Source organism: Salvelinus namaycush, chromosome 3 (assembly GCF_016432855.1).
Source record: "Salvelinus namaycush isolate Seneca chromosome 3, SaNama_1.0, whole genome shotgun sequence".
Taxonomy (NCBI): Eukaryota; Metazoa; Chordata; class Actinopteri; order Salmoniformes; family Salmonidae; genus Salvelinus; species Salvelinus namaycush.
This window is the reverse complement of record NC_052309.1, coordinates 24,278,637-24,296,055: the sequence shown is the minus strand read 5'-3', so window position 1 is coordinate 24,296,055 and position 17,419 is coordinate 24,278,637. Positions and strand designations below refer to the sequence as shown.

Here is a 17,419-nt window from a genome sequence, read left to right as displayed (position 1 = left end):
GGTCCCTGGGTCTGAACCCCGCCCTGTGCAACTGGGTCATGGACCTCCTGACGGGCCACCCTCACATGGTGAAGGTAGGAAACAACATCCTCAACACAGGAGCCCCAAAGGGGTCGTTGCTCAGCCCCCTCCTGTACTCCCTGTTCACCCATGACTGCATGGCCACGCAGGCCTCAAACTCAATCATTAAGTTTGCAGACGACAGTTGTAGGCCTGATTACCAACAATAACAAGATAGCCTACAGGGAGGAGGTGGGAGCCCTGGCGGAGTGGTGCCAAGAAAATAACCTCTCCATCAACATCAACAAAACAAAGGAGCTGATCGTGGACTTCAGGAGACAGCAGAGGGAGCACGCCCCCATCCACATCGACGGGGCCGCAGTGGAGAAGGTGAAAAGCTTCTTGTTTCTTGGCGTACACATCCCTGACAATCTGAAATGGTCCCCCCACACAGACAATGTGGTGAAGAAGGCGCAAGAGCAGCTCTTCAACCTCAGGAGGCTGAAGAAATGTGGCTTGACCCTTAAGACCCTCACAAACATTTAAAGATGCACCATTGAGAGCATCCTGTAGGGCTGTATCACTGCCTGGTATGGTAACTGCACTGCCCGCATCCGCAGGGCTCTCCACAGGGTGGTGAGGTCTGCCCAACGCATCTCCAGGGGCACACTGCCTGCCCTGCAGGACACATACAGCACCCAATGTCACAGGTAAGCCAAAACGATAATCAAGGACATCAACCACCCAAGCCACGGCCTGTTCACCCCACTAACATTCAGAAGGCGAGGTCATTACAGGTTCATCAAAGCTGGGACTGAGAGACTGAAAAACAGCTAGGCCATCAAACTGTTAAATAGCCATCACTAGCCGGCCTCCACCCTATCACTAGCCAGCTACCACCCGGTTACTCAACACTGCACCTTAGAGGCTGCTGTCCTATGTACATAGACATGGAATTACTGGTAACTTTAATAATGGGACACTAGTCACTTTAATTATGTTTACATACTGTATTCCAGTCAATGTCATCCTATTCAGCTATTACTGTATATAGCAAGTATTCAGACCCCTTGACTTTTTCCACATTGTTACTTTACAGCCTTATTCTAAAATTGAATGAATCAATTGTTTCCCCCTCATCATTCTACACACAATACCCCATAATGACAAAGCAGCTGTCTATATAAGGTTCCACAGTTGACAGTGCATGTCAGAGCAAAAACAAAGCCATGGGGTCAAAGGAATTGTCCATAGAGCTCTGAGGAAGGATTGTGTCGAGGCACAGATCTGCGGAAGGGTACCAAAAAATGTCTCCAGCACTGAAGGTCCACAAGAACTCAGTGGCCTCCATCATTCTTTAATGGAAGAAGTTTGGAACAACCAAGACTCTTCCTAGAGCTGGCCCCTCGGCCAAACTGAGCAATCGGGAGAGAAGGGCCTTGGTCAGGGAGGTGACTCTGACAAAGCTCCAGAGTTCTTCTGTGGAGATGGTTGTCCTTCTGGAAGGTTCTCCCATCTCTGCAGCAATCCACCCATCAGGCCGTTATAGTGGAGTGGCCTGACAGAAGCCACTCCTCAGTAAAAGGCACATGACAGCCCACTTGGAGTTTGCCAAAAGGCACCGAAAGACTCTCAGACCATGAGAAACAAGATTCTCTGGTCTGATGAAACCAAAATTGAATTCTTTGGCCTGAATGTCAAGCGTCACATCTGGAGGAAACCGGGCACCATCCCTACGGTGAAGCATGGTGGGGGTAGCATCATGTGGTGGGGATGTTTTTTCAGTGGCAGGGACTGGGTGACTAGTCAAGATCAAGATGAACGGAGCAAAGTACAGAAAGATCCTTGATGAAAACCTGCTCCAGAGCGCTCAGAATCTCAGACTGTGGCAAAGGTTCACCTTCCAAAAGGACAACGACCCGAAGCACACAGCCAAGAAAACGCAGGAGTGGCTTGGAGACAAGTCTTTGAATGTCCTTGAGTGGCCCAGCCAGAGCCCGGACTTGAACCCGATCGAACATCTATTGCGAGACCTGAAAATAGCTGTGCAGCAACTCTCCTCATCCAACCTGACAGAGCTTGAGAGGATCTGCAGAAAATAATGAGAAATACTCCCCAAATACAGGTATGCCAAGCTTGTAGCGTCATGCCCAAGAAGACTCGAGCGTGTAATCGCTGCCAAAGGTTCTTCAACAAAGTACTAAGTAAAGGGTCTGAATACTTATGTAAATGTGATCAGTTTTTTATTTTATTTATAAATTTGATAACATTTCTAAAAACTTGTTTTTGCTTTGTCATTATGGGGTATTACTTGTAGATGGGTAAAAAAAAACTATATATTTAACCCATTTTGAATTCAGGCTGTAACAACAAAATGTGGAATAAGTCAAGGGGTATGAAAACCTTGATAGATAAACTACATAACCAAAAGTATGTGAACACCTGCTCTTCAAACATGTCATTCCAAAATCATGGGCATTAATATGGAGTTGGTCCCCCCTTTGCTGCAATAACAGTATCCACTCTTCTAGGAAGGCTTTCCACTAGATGTTGGAACATTGCTGCGGGGACTTGCTTCCATTCATGCACAAGAGCATTAGTGAGGTTGGGCACTGATTTTGGTCGATTAGACCTGGCTCGCAGTCGGCATTCCAATTCATCGCAAAGGTGTTCGATGGGGTTGACATCCGGGCTCTGTGCAGGCCAATCAAGTTCTTCCACACCGATCTCAACAAACCATGGACCTCGCTTTGTGCACGGGGGCATTGTCATGCTGAAACAGGAAAAGGCCTTGCCTAAAACTGTTGCCACAAAGTTGGAAGCACAGAATCGTCTAGAATGTAATTGTATGCTGTAGCATTAAGAATTCCCTTCACTGGAAGGGGCCTAGCCCAAACCATGAAAAACAGCCCCAGACCATTATTCCTCCTCCACCCAACTTTAAAGTTGGCACTATGCATTCGGGCAGGTAGCGTTCTCCTGGAGTCCACCAAACCCAGATTCGTCCGTCGGACTGCCAGATGGAAACATCACTCCAGAGAACGCGTTTCCACTGCTCCAGAGTCCAATGGCGGCAAGCTTTACACCACTCCAGCCAACGCTTGGCATTGCACATGGTGATCTTAGGCTTGCCACCATTGGCTGCTCGGCCATGGAAACCCATTTCATTAAGCTCCCGACAAACAGTTCTTGCGCTGACGTTGCTTCCTGAGGCAGTTTGGAACTTGGTACAGATGATTTTTACTCGCTACATGCTTCGGCACTTGGCGGTCCCATTCTGTGAGCGTGTGTGGCCTATCACTTCGCAGCTGAGCCGTTGTTGCTCCTAATTGTTTACACTTCCCAAAAACAGCACTTACAGTTGACCTAGGCAGATCTAGCAGTGCAGAACTAACTTCTTGGAAAGGTGGCATCCAATGATGGATTTTATACACCTGTCAGCAACGGGTGTGGCTGAAAATAGCCGAATCCACTAATTTGAAGGGGTGTCCACATACTTTTGTATATATATTGTAGATTGTCTGTTCATTATGGGATTATCTATCAATCAGAGTATCGTTCAGTTACCGTAAAATCGTGACGCCAGATTGCCATGGAAACTACATTACGCTCCCAGTTGAGAAAACAGTGCGTGGTTGAACTTCAGTTTGTTTCAGCACCACTGTCTTGTTGGACAGCGATCACGCACGAACCTACAGCTTCGCAAGATAACGAATTGTGTCTACGACTCGGAGATCCAATTAAACCTGTTGGATATCACTTATTGTTGTTTTTATCACTATAGTTTGGCTAAGTTCTACCATTTCATTCAGCAGTTAGGTGAGTAGGCTAACTAAGTAAGTCAATTATTTAATTGCATGATCATTGTCATGTTACATTTGATACAGGAATAATTTCGAAATACGTAAGGTTTGTGTGTTATACAATTTGAATGTAAACGGATCAAACAAATATGTACATTTGATAGGCTAATGATTTGCATTGTCCATGGATGGATTAAACAATAGCAAACAATGTTGGCCAGTGTGTAAATTATACCTAACAATATTGCATCAGGTGAAGACGTGGGAGAAGAGGTGTAGACTAAACTCACCAAAATGTTTTATTTTGTATATTTTATTAGTTTCTGTTCAATAAAATATTTAGCTGTTAAGCATGTTTATGTAGTCTACGTGCGTGGTCTATTCAGTGTCCTGTGAGTGTTCACTAGGCTAATAAAGGGTTTGTAAATATTATTTAGGTAAATTGCATAGACTGTGCATACGCGGCATCACGTCGTTGAGTACTTAGCCTAATAAGGACTGTAAAATAAAAACTCAAGAGAACAGATTTATAGCCTACGCAATATTTTACTTGATCGATTCTGATTATCAACAACGGCACTACTTGCTTGATATACCATATTTGTATAGAATAAATCTCAAATATACAACAATGGTAATATATGAGAAGTGGCGATGTTTTTTACACGCATGCAGAAAATCCAGAAGACGCGGCGAGGGGTGCTTTATTCAGTGACTGTATGACTCATATGGTTTTATCTAAAGAGTGGGAGCAGGCGCGCGGGCGAGAAGGGGTTGCACATGAGACTAAAATTCTGCAGCATGCGACTATTATTCTAGTACATTATGGATTCCATAAGAACTGTCCATGCAAACTTTTGGCTTTTGTGGGAAAGTACCAATACATATCCCAGCTGTTGACCTCATACCACCGTTCATGTTAAATCTGTGTCAAAGTAGGCTACATCAGGCTAATCTTATTTGTGGGATATCATTTCTAAATGTTTATGTAGCCTTATTGATTTGTTTATAGACAGCCAAGAGTATTTATTATTCAATGAGTTCATTTATCACTAAGTTTAAAATACACAAATTAAGCAGTTGAAAATAAAACCATTACCTTTGGATCAGAGGATGTTGTGCGAACAAAAACAACAAGGACAAGGTTTGCTCATATTACTTCTCTTCTGAGAGGAAGTTCCTAGCTGGTTACCTTCCTGCTGAATTTTTCATTTTACATCTTCCACCTCATGTGTTCAAGCAGGTGTAAAGGGGGGGGGGGGGGGGGGGGGGGGGGGGGCTAATGCACATGTGTGACAGTAACTGGCAAGATTTGTGAGTTGGAGGCATCCTACAGCATATTCCATAGATGGTGCCTTGTATCCTGCTGGGGCTCTATCTTATGCTTAGTAGTACCAACACACCTATTTTAATTTGGAATGGTGCAATCTGTGCCTTTGGTGTCTCTTGTGTTTCAGAGTTGACATTGACGTCCCCTGAACTCAATGTGAATGAATGATAGTATTTCTTCACTTGTTGTAAAATGCATTAGAATCTTTCCCATTGAACACACATTTTGTGGCATGAAATTACCCAGCTTCTTCCAAATACAATATTGTGTCCTTTTGCAGGTAAACCCAAAATAATGGAGCTCCAAATGGATAGAAGATTCCACAACTTGACCCTGGAGCAAGTCCAGACTCTGGACCAGGTGTTGACAGAGGTGATCCACATCCACGGCCGAGGGAACTTCCCCACCCTGGAGGTGAGACCCAAGGACATCATCCACGTAGTGAAGGACCGGCTAGTGGAGAGGGAGATCAGGGTCAGGGACATCCGCCTCAATGGCTCCACCGCCAGCTATGTGATGGTCAGGGACAACGGCACGGGCTACAGAGACCTGGACATCATCTTTGGAGTGGAGCTGCCCAGACAGGAGGACTTCCAGGTTATCAAGGAGGTGGTGCTGGGCAGCCTGCGTGACCTCCTTCCCCGTGGGGTCAACAGACGCAAGATCACCTGCCTCACCATGAAGGAGGCCTACGTACAGAAGATGGTCAAGGTCTTCAATGAGCACGACCGCTGGAGCCTAATCTCACTGTCCAATAACAGGGGTAAGACTGTGGAGCTCAGGTTCGTAAATTCCCTGCGACGACAGTTTGAATTCAGTGTGGACTCCTTCCAGATTATATTGGACCATATGCTGGAGTCATATTGGGAGACTGAGAGGAGGCAGGAGGGTCAGTGTGAGGGATTGGAGTTACACAATGGCAATGTGTTATATCTGGATAGAGGGGCAGAGAAAACCATAATGGAACCCCAGTACCCTTCCACCTCTGTGAATCTAAAAGAAGATAAAGACAATGACTCAATGATGACACACTTCACTGACAGTCTGTGCCACAGTGAAGAGGTTATTGTTCAAAAGGAAGAATCATCGCATCCTATGGATGTGCATGCAACTGGAATGCAAGAGGAACAGGAAGTGTTAGAGAAAGCAGAGCTAGACCTGGGATCTCTGGAGGACGAGGAAGAGGTAGAAGAGGAGGTGGTGGTAACGGTTGATACAGTAAAAATACAATTTGTTCAGAATACAGATTACCTCTCAGTTATATCCTCCAAAACAATGACAGAAGAGATGGAACCTCTGGTGCCAAATACATCTGTAGACCCTCAAAATAACACAGAGGAGTCATTGATTTCTGAGTCAAAAGACATCAATTCATCCCCCATGTTGCTCACAGCGAACTCAGCACTGCAACAAGAGCAAGCTCAACTTCAGGTGATACTTCAATCCACATCCCAAGACTGCACTGCTGTCACACAAAACATACACCTTGAACATGCATTCCTTCCCCCAGCCAAGAAAACCTATGACACATCCCAGCAAGTTGTCCCTGACTTTTGCCCCTCACCTAAATCTCTAAGGAAGATGTCACGAAAGATGAGCAGCACTTCATCACTCCCTGAAAAATGGTCTTTGTTAAAAGATCTGTCAGATCTTACAACACAGCTGTTTGAGCCTATAGAAATACTCCCAACAATACAACCAAATCCCTCTTTAATAGACACTGATCAAGGCCATTATTCATCCTCCTCAGGGTCCAGACAGAGGAACTTAGAGAGCACTAAAACACTCACAGATCACTTTACTCCAGCTGTTTCATCCCAAGATAAAAACATATCACCCCACAACATAGAACAAATAGTCAGAGTGAAATACTCAAAAAAGCCTCCCGACTCAGAAGCTACTCAGGAATCAGTGTCCCTTCAAACCACAGGGGACAGAGTCCCAGAGTCTGAGCCTGCTGCTGCTCAGGAACCAGGGCCACCAGAGACAACCACAGTCTTTCCAGGGCCAAGCTCGGCCTTAAAAGACAGGGTCAGCATCACTGTGGTAGCAGAGTGCATGTACGGTGACTTTGAGCAAGCCATGGATCACCTGCGCTTCCGACTCATTGCCACCCATAACCCAGAGGAGATCAGAGGAGGTGGACTTCTGAAGTACAGTGACCTGCTCGTGAGGAACTTCAGGCCAGCCAGTGAGACAGAGATCAAGTCCCTTGAGCGTTACATGTGCTCCCGCTTCTTTATTGACTTTTCTGACCTCAGTGAGCAGCAGCGCAAAATCGAGGCCTACCTGCGCTGCCACTTTATTGGCGACGAGGAGATGAGCAAATATGACTTTCTGATGACCCTGCGTCGGGTGATAGATGAGAGTACAGTGTGTCTGATGGGACATGAGCGGAGGCAGACACTCAATATGATCACTGTGCTGGCTCTGAGGGTGCTGGGGGAACAGAATGCCATTCCCAATACTGCCAACGTCACCTGCTTCTACCAGCCTGCACCTTACATGGCTGACCCCATATTCAGCAGCTACTACATTCCCCAGGCAGCACAGCCCCCCCTCCTTTACCACCCCTACCCTTTACATGTCCACATGCAGACCGGCCTGGTGTAGGTCCCAGCATGTGAGTGGGGGAGAGCATGCAGGCTGCGTTCTATGGTTCTACTCTGTAACCAGAGGCACAAAATAGATTTTAAAAAGAAAACAGGCTACATGAGCACAGTTTGTTCAATGCTTTGAAAAGACACTGCCTATGATGTGAGAGACAGTGGACACAGAATAGGGAGGATTGGAGTTCTTTAGATAAAGGCTGGCCACCACGTCACCGTAAATTTTTGTTTTGAATGGGAGAGAGAATAGCTGTGAGGGAAAATGTCAGAGGGAAAGAACCGTTTACATGGTTGTTTCAGCTGCATCAGCAGGGCAGGCAGGCAGGCTTTGGCCGTGTTCAAGAGCATACAATCTGTGATGCATTGTGGGTAAATGTTGACTGAATGATTTACAAATAATAATGAGTAGGTATTTATGATGCAAAATTAGTTGTAGATCTGTCGGCTGCAATGTCAAACAAGTCCTTTGTCACCTTCCTGTGACGGGGGATCCTAGATTGTCAATTAATGAGAAAGTTGTTTAACATCACAGAAATACTGTATGAAGTGTAAACCGAGCGTTTCTTATATTATTAACTGGGTGGTTCGAGTCCTGAACGCTGATTGGCTGACAGCCATGGTATATCAGACCATATACCACAGGTATGACAAAATTTTTATTTTTACTGCTCTAATTACATTGTAACCAGTTTATAATAGCAATAAGGTACCTCTGGGGTTTGTGATATATGGCCAATATACCACGGCTAAGGGCTGTGTCCGCGTTGCATCGTGGCTAAGAACAGCCCTTTGCCGTGGTATATTGGCCATATACTACACCTCCTCAGGCAATATTGCTTAAATATACTATAGTGAGGTAGATGAGGGTCAAGTATGCTGCAGTGGATGAAGGTAGAAACACTTCAAATTAAAAATACCATATAGACAAATCACAACACACAATGTACAAATGAGACAGTATCTGATCAAGCCTGCTGTGTTTTAGAGAAACTCAATATAGCGTCAGTTCTTCAATTTAAGTGAATTAACTTTCTTGAAGTGATCATACTTGTTTAATATTGTATTGTAATCACAAATCTTGGTATGACATAAGCTGTGCTTAGGTATTGGGAAAATGTGGAGTACATATTGATTTGTTATCTGGGTGTTAACAATGTCTGATTGCGTCCTTGGTGAATGTTTTAGTGTCTAATGAGTGACAAAGGTAATTTATCAGGGCAAAAATCAGGGTCATTAAGATGAGATTCCAAAGTGGTTTAAACTATCACCCCTCAATTTCTCTTACGTGGTAGTATATACAGATAGTTATAAGTTGACCATGTGCGACAATGACACTCACAGCAATTGTTATTTCCCAGGGTGTGGCACTTCATTGTATAAGATACACAAGAGGTACTGTAAAAGACCTACATGTATTTTCAGCACAGGCATGGCAGTGAGTTACTTTAACGGGCAATTGAATCTGAAGCACAATGTAAACGTACGCAACCTTATTGTTGATTAGTGAACTATAGATGTAGCGGATATATTTGTGATTAACCAATTCAATATTGATGAAAGTCTAATGTAAATGTAACTGCAGTAATCTGGTACTTTCATATACCATAGCTTTGATTGTAAATTGTAATACAGTAATCTGTTGGGATTCTTTAGATGGAATTATTTTGTGTCTGAACTTGTTCCGGAGCTACTAGAGAAACATCATGAATTTTCATGATCTCTGTATTCATATTCAAAAATGCTGAATTTGTATGGTCATTTTGATAATAAACCTCACGCACTTAAATAGCCTCCTCAGATTTATTGCATTCAGCCTCCAGACAGTGATGCTGATACTAATTTCCCTGGAGAAAAAAGTGGCTGGTTGATGCTGAACGTAATTATCACGGTTTTCAGACACGTGCAAAGCTGAGGTGACTTCAACATTCCAGGGGAAGTAACACACTTGGTTTTTATAATCCAAATTGATCAATTTGTCTGCTTCCATCCAGAAACTCAACATCACTGCAGTGCAGTCTCTCTGGGAGTGCTGAAGCGACATGCAGCAGAGGAGCGCTAAGTATTGTTACTAGCTGGCAATCTGACTCACCTTTCCAATCTCCAGTGCATTAGCTAGATTGGTTGTTCAAAGCACCGCTAGCTGAGTCACCTTTATCACAAGGCTAACTGGCTGCAAACAAACCAACCATACCACCACATTTTCCCACTCTCCTCCTAGATTCCATACCCTATCCAATGCCTAGACTGCTACTACTTCTCCAAGGTAGAGCAGGCCACTCAGGGGAAAGTGGTTGTGGTCAGGGACAGGTAGGATTGACATCACTGCAGAGATATGGTGCATCTTTATGACTCATCATGGCTCTTTGAAGGGGCAGCCAGAGATGACTCACCAAGCCAGGGATAGGTTTGAAACAGCTAGACAAGAGTGGCAATAGTCAAATTTACAGTGCCTGGGGAAGAGTGGCAGCTCAGTTTGTACCAAGTGTGTTGACTGGCAGGATGTGCAAACCATGTCGTGATGACTCAAATGATAACACGTTGACAGCAAGGGGTTTAGGAAAACAAATATGGAGGTACAGGAGAAAATGGCTGGAACACTTAGCTAGAGGAAATGAGAATTCAGTTCCGTCTTTCCATGAGAAGTGACAGAACATGTAAATCATGGTAAAACATGTTTGTGTTTATAGAATGTGACTGAATTAAACCGAAATACCAGGGGTGCCAAATTTGGAGAAAATCTGTTGCTCCTTTATTTTTTAGAAAACAAATCAAAAACATTGTGTAGGGGGAAAAAAAACACTTATTACACCTAGAATGTCATCATTGAACTCAGAAACGACTAGGAGGCCAGTCCAGTTACCATCTATTATATGAAGAGAGCACATTCCCAAAATATTGAGTAGGTATTTAGGCCTATCTATTGGCACAATTGAGGTCTTTTCAAACTCTACACCCACAAAGAGTTTGCAGACATTAGAGTTACTGCTGGCTGGCGATTGACTAACCAAAACCTTGCTTAATGAATTGACTTCCCAGAGTCCCATCTCCTTCTCTAGTGCGGCAACATGACTAGCAGTAGCATGTACCACCACATGACACATAAGGGAGAGTTCAGAGCCACTAAACCAGAGTGTAGTAGGGGAATCATGGGGTAGAGGAGCTGGGTGGATCCTGGGAGCATTGGGTGAAGTCATGGAACTGTTACTGTATGACACACACACACACACACACAGCACCTTATGTTAGGAAGTGAAAGGAGAAGAGAACCTGCCTGTCTATAGCCATGCGGTCTGTTCCTTAGGCAGACCCGTCGCTCCGACCTTCGAGCCAGCAAACACAACCGTCTGATCAGTAATGCTCACAACAACTAAATCAGATGTATTTGTACACAAAGGTGTGAATATTACTGGCAAAATGTATCTGTGATTTGTACACACAAATAAAGTCCTTTGTTTTTTAAAACTGCATGAAAAAAAAGTCCTTCGCTCTTTGTAGCTTTTCTGTTTGTCAAATTAAGAGGAAATCAGAGGGCAATGGATGCTCAGCCCAACAAAAGCCTTCTCAAATTCAGCTGCCAGACAATAGATAAATATGCAAATATTTCACCATCATTAGTATTAGCTAAGAAAGAATTGCAAAGTGTATAATACAGTGGAAAAAATACAAATTTCTGTAGTAGAAAATGCCACATTTAGGAAAGCACGAGGTGGAAGTGAGTGGTGGTTATGGGCGAACATCTCCCAAAAAGTACCATGATTCACATTGGTGTTTGAACCAATGACTGGTTTGAAGGACAGTGCCCTGGAAGTTATAAACTAATGTGTGCATTTGATCCATAAAAGTATGTTCCGACCAACAGAAATAGAACAATGGTTCCAATCCTTATACAACAGCTTTGCATTTATCCTTTCCAATTACCCACACTCTTTCACGTCACTAGCACACTAGACATCAATCAACCCTAACAACCACATGCTACAGGATGAGGACATGGCCAAGCCTCTATAAAACTATTGTATGTGCAAATATACAAATTCTACAGAACTGATAGGGACTAGGGGGAATATAGCATTAAAAACATTCAGTGGCCCAGGAGTTAACTAAGGAGCTACATCTGTCTCTGATTCAATGGCGGAACAGTCTACTGTAGGCATGCAGCATTTTATAACGAGACATAATTAATGATGTAGGAAGTCACCACCTCAACTAATTAGAATCAATCAGTTCCTACGCGAAGATAGTCTTGAACTAAAACCCACAGAATCACTTTGCCTATATGACCTAGCCTGGACACCTGAAAGGGGACATTTATGCAGTGAATGAGCACACCAGAGTTGACCTCTCAATGAGAAGGGTAAGGATTTGGGAGGATGAAGAAGTGACAGGGTTAGCATCAAATCAGACAACCCAACACAGAGGGGGTCATGTGGAAGAGGGTCATTTAGAGAGAGATGTACTGTTCAGACAGGACACAAACAGAGAGAGTAGAGGGAGCATCACTTTCTGTCACCCAGATGGTAAAGAAAAACAGACCGTACAGTCTCCTTGAGATATAACATGAGCACCGTTTTTTGGCATGTCTGAAACTTTGTAGTAGTATGACCAGGAAGAAGGGAGAATGTAAGGGCAAGTAGAAAGATGGCGGAGGAAAAGCAGATGAGGAGTTGATAGAAGAGGAGTAAGGAGTCTTTAAGGCCCAGGAGAGCAGTAAATTAGGTGGAAGCGAGTTTGACCAGGTCCATGTTGATGAGTAACCCTGAAGACCAGGGAGGGAGGTTCCTTGGCAAGATTATCAGGAGCACCACTGCCAGTAGTGTCGTAAACAGTCTCCTACACAAAGCAAAATTATGCAAAAATCATTAAAAAAAGAAATCCCTGAAGTATTAATTTAGTCAATTGAACAGAGTCCAGTCTCAGTATCACGCCTGGTGGGTAAGGTAGATGGTTGGTTGGGGTTAGAAAACCCAGTTTGAGGAGGTTTGAGGGGGCTGTGTGTGTCAGTGGTTCCAGCCCATGAGGTGGCTGACACGGGCCTTTTCGGTCATGCGGCGTACCCGTCCTGAGCGGGACATGCCTAGGTTGAGGGGGTCCTCTGTGGTCCCCGACTCTTCATCTGACTCGTCGTTGTACAACACTGTCCTGCGGCCCTGGTTCCGGGTGTTCACCTGACCAGACTTACTGCGGCTACTGCTTTTCTGACCGCCCTCCGTCCCACCCTCACCCTGCTCAGAGTCGTCCTCCTCCGATTCCTCCTTTTCCTCAGGCTCCTCTTCCTCCTCAGGCTCCTCCTCGTCATCCTCCTCCTCTCTCTGCAGTTGCGGCTGTGGCTCCTCCTCCTCTTCTTCCTCCTCCTCCTCATTGTCTTCAGCTTGTTCGTCGTCATCTTCTTCATCTTCCTCCTCCTCAACTTCTGCCTGGACTCGTGCTCTCTTGGCTCTCTCTGGAGCCTCCTCCGCCTCCTGTTCTTCTTTCCGCCTCCTCTTCCCAGAAACGGCCATCTTGCCCTTGGCTTTGTGGCGGGTCTTTAAGCGGGGAGCTTTGCTGTAGTCGTGATCTCCTCCCTCCACGAACTTCCCAACCTCCGACTCACTGTCTGAATCACTGTCTGATGAGGAGGAGGACAATGATGAGGAAGACGATGATGAAGAGGAGGAGCTATTGGATCCTCCAGACTCCTCCCCCTCCTGCAGCACTCTTCGCCGGTGGCTCTGTCTGGCACCATTGGTGAGAGGTCTGTTACGCTCTGGAGAGACAAACATACATGGTCTCCCTGTTAAACATATCACAGCAACACTGACTAAAGTAGCCTCCAGCAACAGCTACCAAGTAGGCTTACATGATAACCCTTTCTGATTGTGTGATTTTGGCAGCATTGAAAAACATAGCAATGATACCATTAACTGCTTCGATTTAACCAGGCTGACTTCAAACATTCAAGTAGTTGGGAAACTAACTGAAGACATTTGTCTTGATAACTTGGTAAAACACCTCTATGAAAGACTATTTATCAACTGCCTTTTGGTGTTGGTTACTCTGTGTAGTAATACCAGAGTTCTTGATGGGTGTGGTCCGACTGCGAGTGACACGGTCAGCCCCTGGGCCCCCAATGTGGCTGCCTGTCCCGGAGCTGGAGGAGGACGAGGGCTGGCTGTCCTCATCCACCACCACACTGCTCGACTCCGACGCTGCAAGAGCAGCACCTCACGTTACCACCCAACCTCCCATCGCCTCAAGCATTTCACACATACCGCCACAGACACAAACATACACGACAAGACTTACCCTGAGATGGCCTGCGAGACTGGCTCTTAGATGAGGGCTGGGATTTTTTGGGTGTTGCCTTCTTCCCCGACTTGTGCTTCCCTTTAGGACTAGAGATAAGACACCAAGACAGAGTGTTTGAGGTGGAATCTAAATAGATCCTACAAGGAGTGGTACATAACAGGTGGGTTTATTACAGTGGTAAGGGTTAAAGTTGTAGAGAGGCGTGCCAGCCAGGCCAGTACCTGGAGGGTCGGCTGGTGGGAGGGGAGCTGCCTCCACTGTTCAGCCTCTTCCTGTAGCTGACACTCTGGCGACTCCTCCTCCGCTGGTTCTGGACTGCAGACTTGTAGTCGGAGATGATGGAGATGATTTGTCTTTCAAAGAAGGCTGATAGGCTCAGGGTCATGGTGTAGATCTGAAGATGAAACAATGAAAATCAAAACCCCATTCTCTCACAGAACACATAAGGGTCAGGGGTCATAAGACCCACTGCAACCCCCCCCACCCTTGAATATTGGAAAGAAGTGGAGAGAGCTCAACCAACGTGAGTCGAGGTGCAACCCAAAAAATTGTCAGAACGAGTAGACTAACCTGTGACTTCTTGTTAGGTGTATATGCTTTGGAGTTGCTGAAAATGAGACGGACATCTTTGGCAAACTCCATGGGGTTCTCGTAGTTTCCGACGACCAGCGCCTCTGTAACAGTCCCCAGGTCCATGGGAGTGTCTATGATGTCTCGATAGTCCTGGGAGAGGAGGGAGAGAGAGTCGTTTTTAGGACGTCTGAAACCATATAACTGAGAATTGAGGACAGATAGTTTGTAATACTTCTGAACCACTACAGTCAGACTAATAAGACTATCAGCTTCTCTGATTGAAATGACACAGTGGGCTGGTTTCCCAGAAACAGATTAAACCTAATCCTAAAATAAAACGTTTTTTCAAAGAAGAATCGCCATTGCTTTTTAGTCCAGGAGCAGGTTTTATCTTGTTACGGGACTAAATGAGCCAGATTGTAAAGCACTCTGATCCTAAGGCACTTATCCTGTAAGAGGATGTTATCATCTCTCTGTGGGAGTGGCAGTGACTATAATAACAAGCCTTACTGGGTAGGTGAAGAGGTCCACAGGCTGTCTGAAGGGCTCAGAGTCAGGGCCGTCCATCATACGCCGCAGCAGCTCCCGACATTGGCCCCGCCACGCACGCACATCTAACACAACCCCACGCTTTTTAGGACTGGGATTGGCCCGCTGAAAGTGGGAGAGAGGGAAGGTTTCCAGTTAGGTGAAAAAAATAAAAAATAAAAACAGGAGGCAGAAAGACAACGGGGAAGAGGAATCACAGTCATTGCAAAAACAATGCATATTCCATGTTTGAGATTAAACCCTCCCTTACCTGTTGTCCTGTGGATGTCCCTGGAGTGTCAGAGTCCACGTCCACCTCAGCAGTCTGCACACCAACACAGAGACAAGTACTCTTAGTACAGTTTAATAGACCACCAATACCATTTAAATATCACTATGAACTCCTTTGGGGTGTACATGTATTTCTCCATGTCTCACCTCGTCCTCTCCACTGCTCAGCTCCGTCTTCACCTTGTGGCACAGATCTAAGATGTCTGTGCAGCTCTGGTCCCTGACAAAACCACACAACAACTTGTCATATTTTCAGTCAAAACCAAGTTCTTTAAGTAGATTTCACATTGGGGAAATCTACACGCTTCATTTTAGTATGATGTCAGGGGTGCCCTACCCGATGTAGCGGAGGAGCACGTCAGTCACCACCTTGGCTGCTGCCACGATGGGGCTCTGGGGCTCGTTGAAAGTGCGGGCGTTGTGCTCGATGTAGCGCACTTCCCACATCAGAGCCGAGATCCTCCTAGGAGAGAGGAACACCAGGGGGGGATAAGCTGAGTGAGAGTCACTGATCTCCCCAAACTGGCACATACCAAAGTCCCAACACAGAGGTACAACGGGGCAGCAAGGATGAATGGAATATTAGCGACAATTACAATTGGTTTGAGGGATGACTACAGTGTGAGTGTGGAGAGGTCAGTGCTGACCTGTAGAAGCGGTTCTCCAGCCGTCTGCGGATGGTGCTGAGGTCAGTGGGGTAGGCCACCACAGTGCAGTAGAGGGGGTAGTCCCGCAGGTCCACAGGTGACGCAAACGCCTTCGCCAGGTCTTCATACAAAATACACAGCCCATCAGGCAATACCAATCCATATGCGAGTTCACTTCCAGTTACAATCTATTTAACGCAGAATTCCTAGCATGAAAACTGTTCCTGTGTGGTAGCAGTGACCTACCCAGTGTAAGCAGCTCGTTGATGCCAAAGATGACCCTCTGGCAGTCCTCATCCTGTGAGTGAGCCCCCCACTCCCCCTCCTGGGGGCTGTAGAGCCGAGCCTTCACCTCCTCCTCTGTCACCCCCACCCCGTCACCAACCTCTTCTGGCAACTCCGCTGGGGGAGGGAACACAGCACACCAGTCAGAGACAACATCAGCTCATTGGCTGGCAGCTCAGTCTCACTATCAATAACCTGATCTAGATAGAGACTGCATGTGTTATGTTGAATGATCTAGCGAGGAAGACACTTGAATGTGTAAACTGACTGAAAACAAACTGCATTATTCCAGTAGATGACCTGAGATGGGTGAGGAGCCACTAATAGAAGCAGTGATACTAACCTTCATCAGAAATGGGCTCCATGTCCCAAGGGCTCATCTTCTCCCTCTCACTATTATCCCACCTAGTCAAGAGAAACCACACCTCAGCATTCAGTATCATAAGACATTTATATGTTATGCATTCCTATTGAGTGTAAGCTACAGTATGAACTTTTGAGGGTCACACTGGGATGTACCACTCCAGACTGTAAGCTTAAATCTACAGTGTCAGACGTGTTAATCAAACCTGTTCAGTGCGGGGTACACATTGACTCACTTGACAGCGTAGCACTGGAACAGGCTGTCTGGGTACTCTGGCTGGAGTGGCTGTTGGTCCTCCACCGAGCCAAACCACCAGGCGTCATCGATGATGCTCCGGAAGCGCACACCTAGCCGGGATAAAACATTGCTTGTTTCAGTACATGACAACAGTTGGTCCGTGAATCATCACACGCACAGAGCACAGATGTATGGGAGTATGAACTATAAAGGTACATCCCACAGAACACAAACGTATGTGGGAGAGCGCACCACACTGCTTATATGGCACAAAGTAGAGAGGAGGAACATGTAAGCGAGGGAGATGGACTGATCCTCTGCTAGCCTCTAACCACCATGTACATAAGCCTGTTAAAGTGAAGCAACACTAACCAGTCTGCCAGTTGTGCTCTTTAGCTTCGTCATAGAACTGCTGGAGCACCAGGAAATCAATGACATCCGGCATGTCATGGTACCTGAGAGAACAA

The 17,419-nt window shown here is 45.6% G+C and overlaps 2 protein-coding genes across 2 annotated transcripts in view; one reads left to right on the top strand and one right to left on the bottom strand.

Moving 5' to 3' along the window:
• The first annotated feature begins 5,439 nt into the window (after positions 1-5,439).
• LOC120043694 (terminal nucleotidyltransferase 5C-like) lies at positions 5,440-7,746 on the top strand. The gene is made up of 2 exons (XM_038988245.1): positions 5,440-6,022; positions 7,160-7,746. The coding sequence occupies exons 1-2, from the start codon at positions 5,440-5,442 to the stop codon at positions 7,744-7,746; spliced, it is 1,170 nt and encodes a 389-aa protein (XP_038844173.1).
• A 2,722-nt stretch (positions 7,747-10,468) lies between these two features.
• LOC120045096 (bromodomain and WD repeat-containing protein 3-like) overlaps positions 10,469-17,419 on the bottom strand; it is a 24,692-nt gene continuing 17,741 nt past the window's right edge. Inside the window, exons 27-40 of the mRNA XM_038989969.1 lie at positions 17,325-17,407; positions 16,951-17,062; positions 16,695-16,756; positions 16,313-16,468; positions 16,067-16,187; positions 15,757-15,882; positions 15,567-15,639; positions 15,400-15,453; positions 15,111-15,254; positions 14,598-14,750; positions 14,249-14,421; positions 14,025-14,113; positions 13,790-13,927; positions 10,469-13,485 (exon numbers count right to left, since the gene is read on the bottom strand). Coding sequence (XP_038845897.1) covers positions 12,740-13,485; positions 13,790-13,927; positions 14,025-14,113; positions 14,249-14,421; positions 14,598-14,750; positions 15,111-15,254; positions 15,400-15,453; positions 15,567-15,639; positions 15,757-15,882; positions 16,067-16,187; positions 16,313-16,468; positions 16,695-16,756; positions 16,951-17,062; positions 17,325-17,407 — 2,230 coding nt within the window. The 3' untranslated portion in view covers positions 10,469-12,739. The remainder of the gene's footprint in view (positions 13,486-13,789; positions 13,928-14,024; positions 14,114-14,248; positions 14,422-14,597; positions 14,751-15,110; positions 15,255-15,399; positions 15,454-15,566; positions 15,640-15,756; positions 15,883-16,066; positions 16,188-16,312; positions 16,469-16,694; positions 16,757-16,950; positions 17,063-17,324; positions 17,408-17,419) is intronic.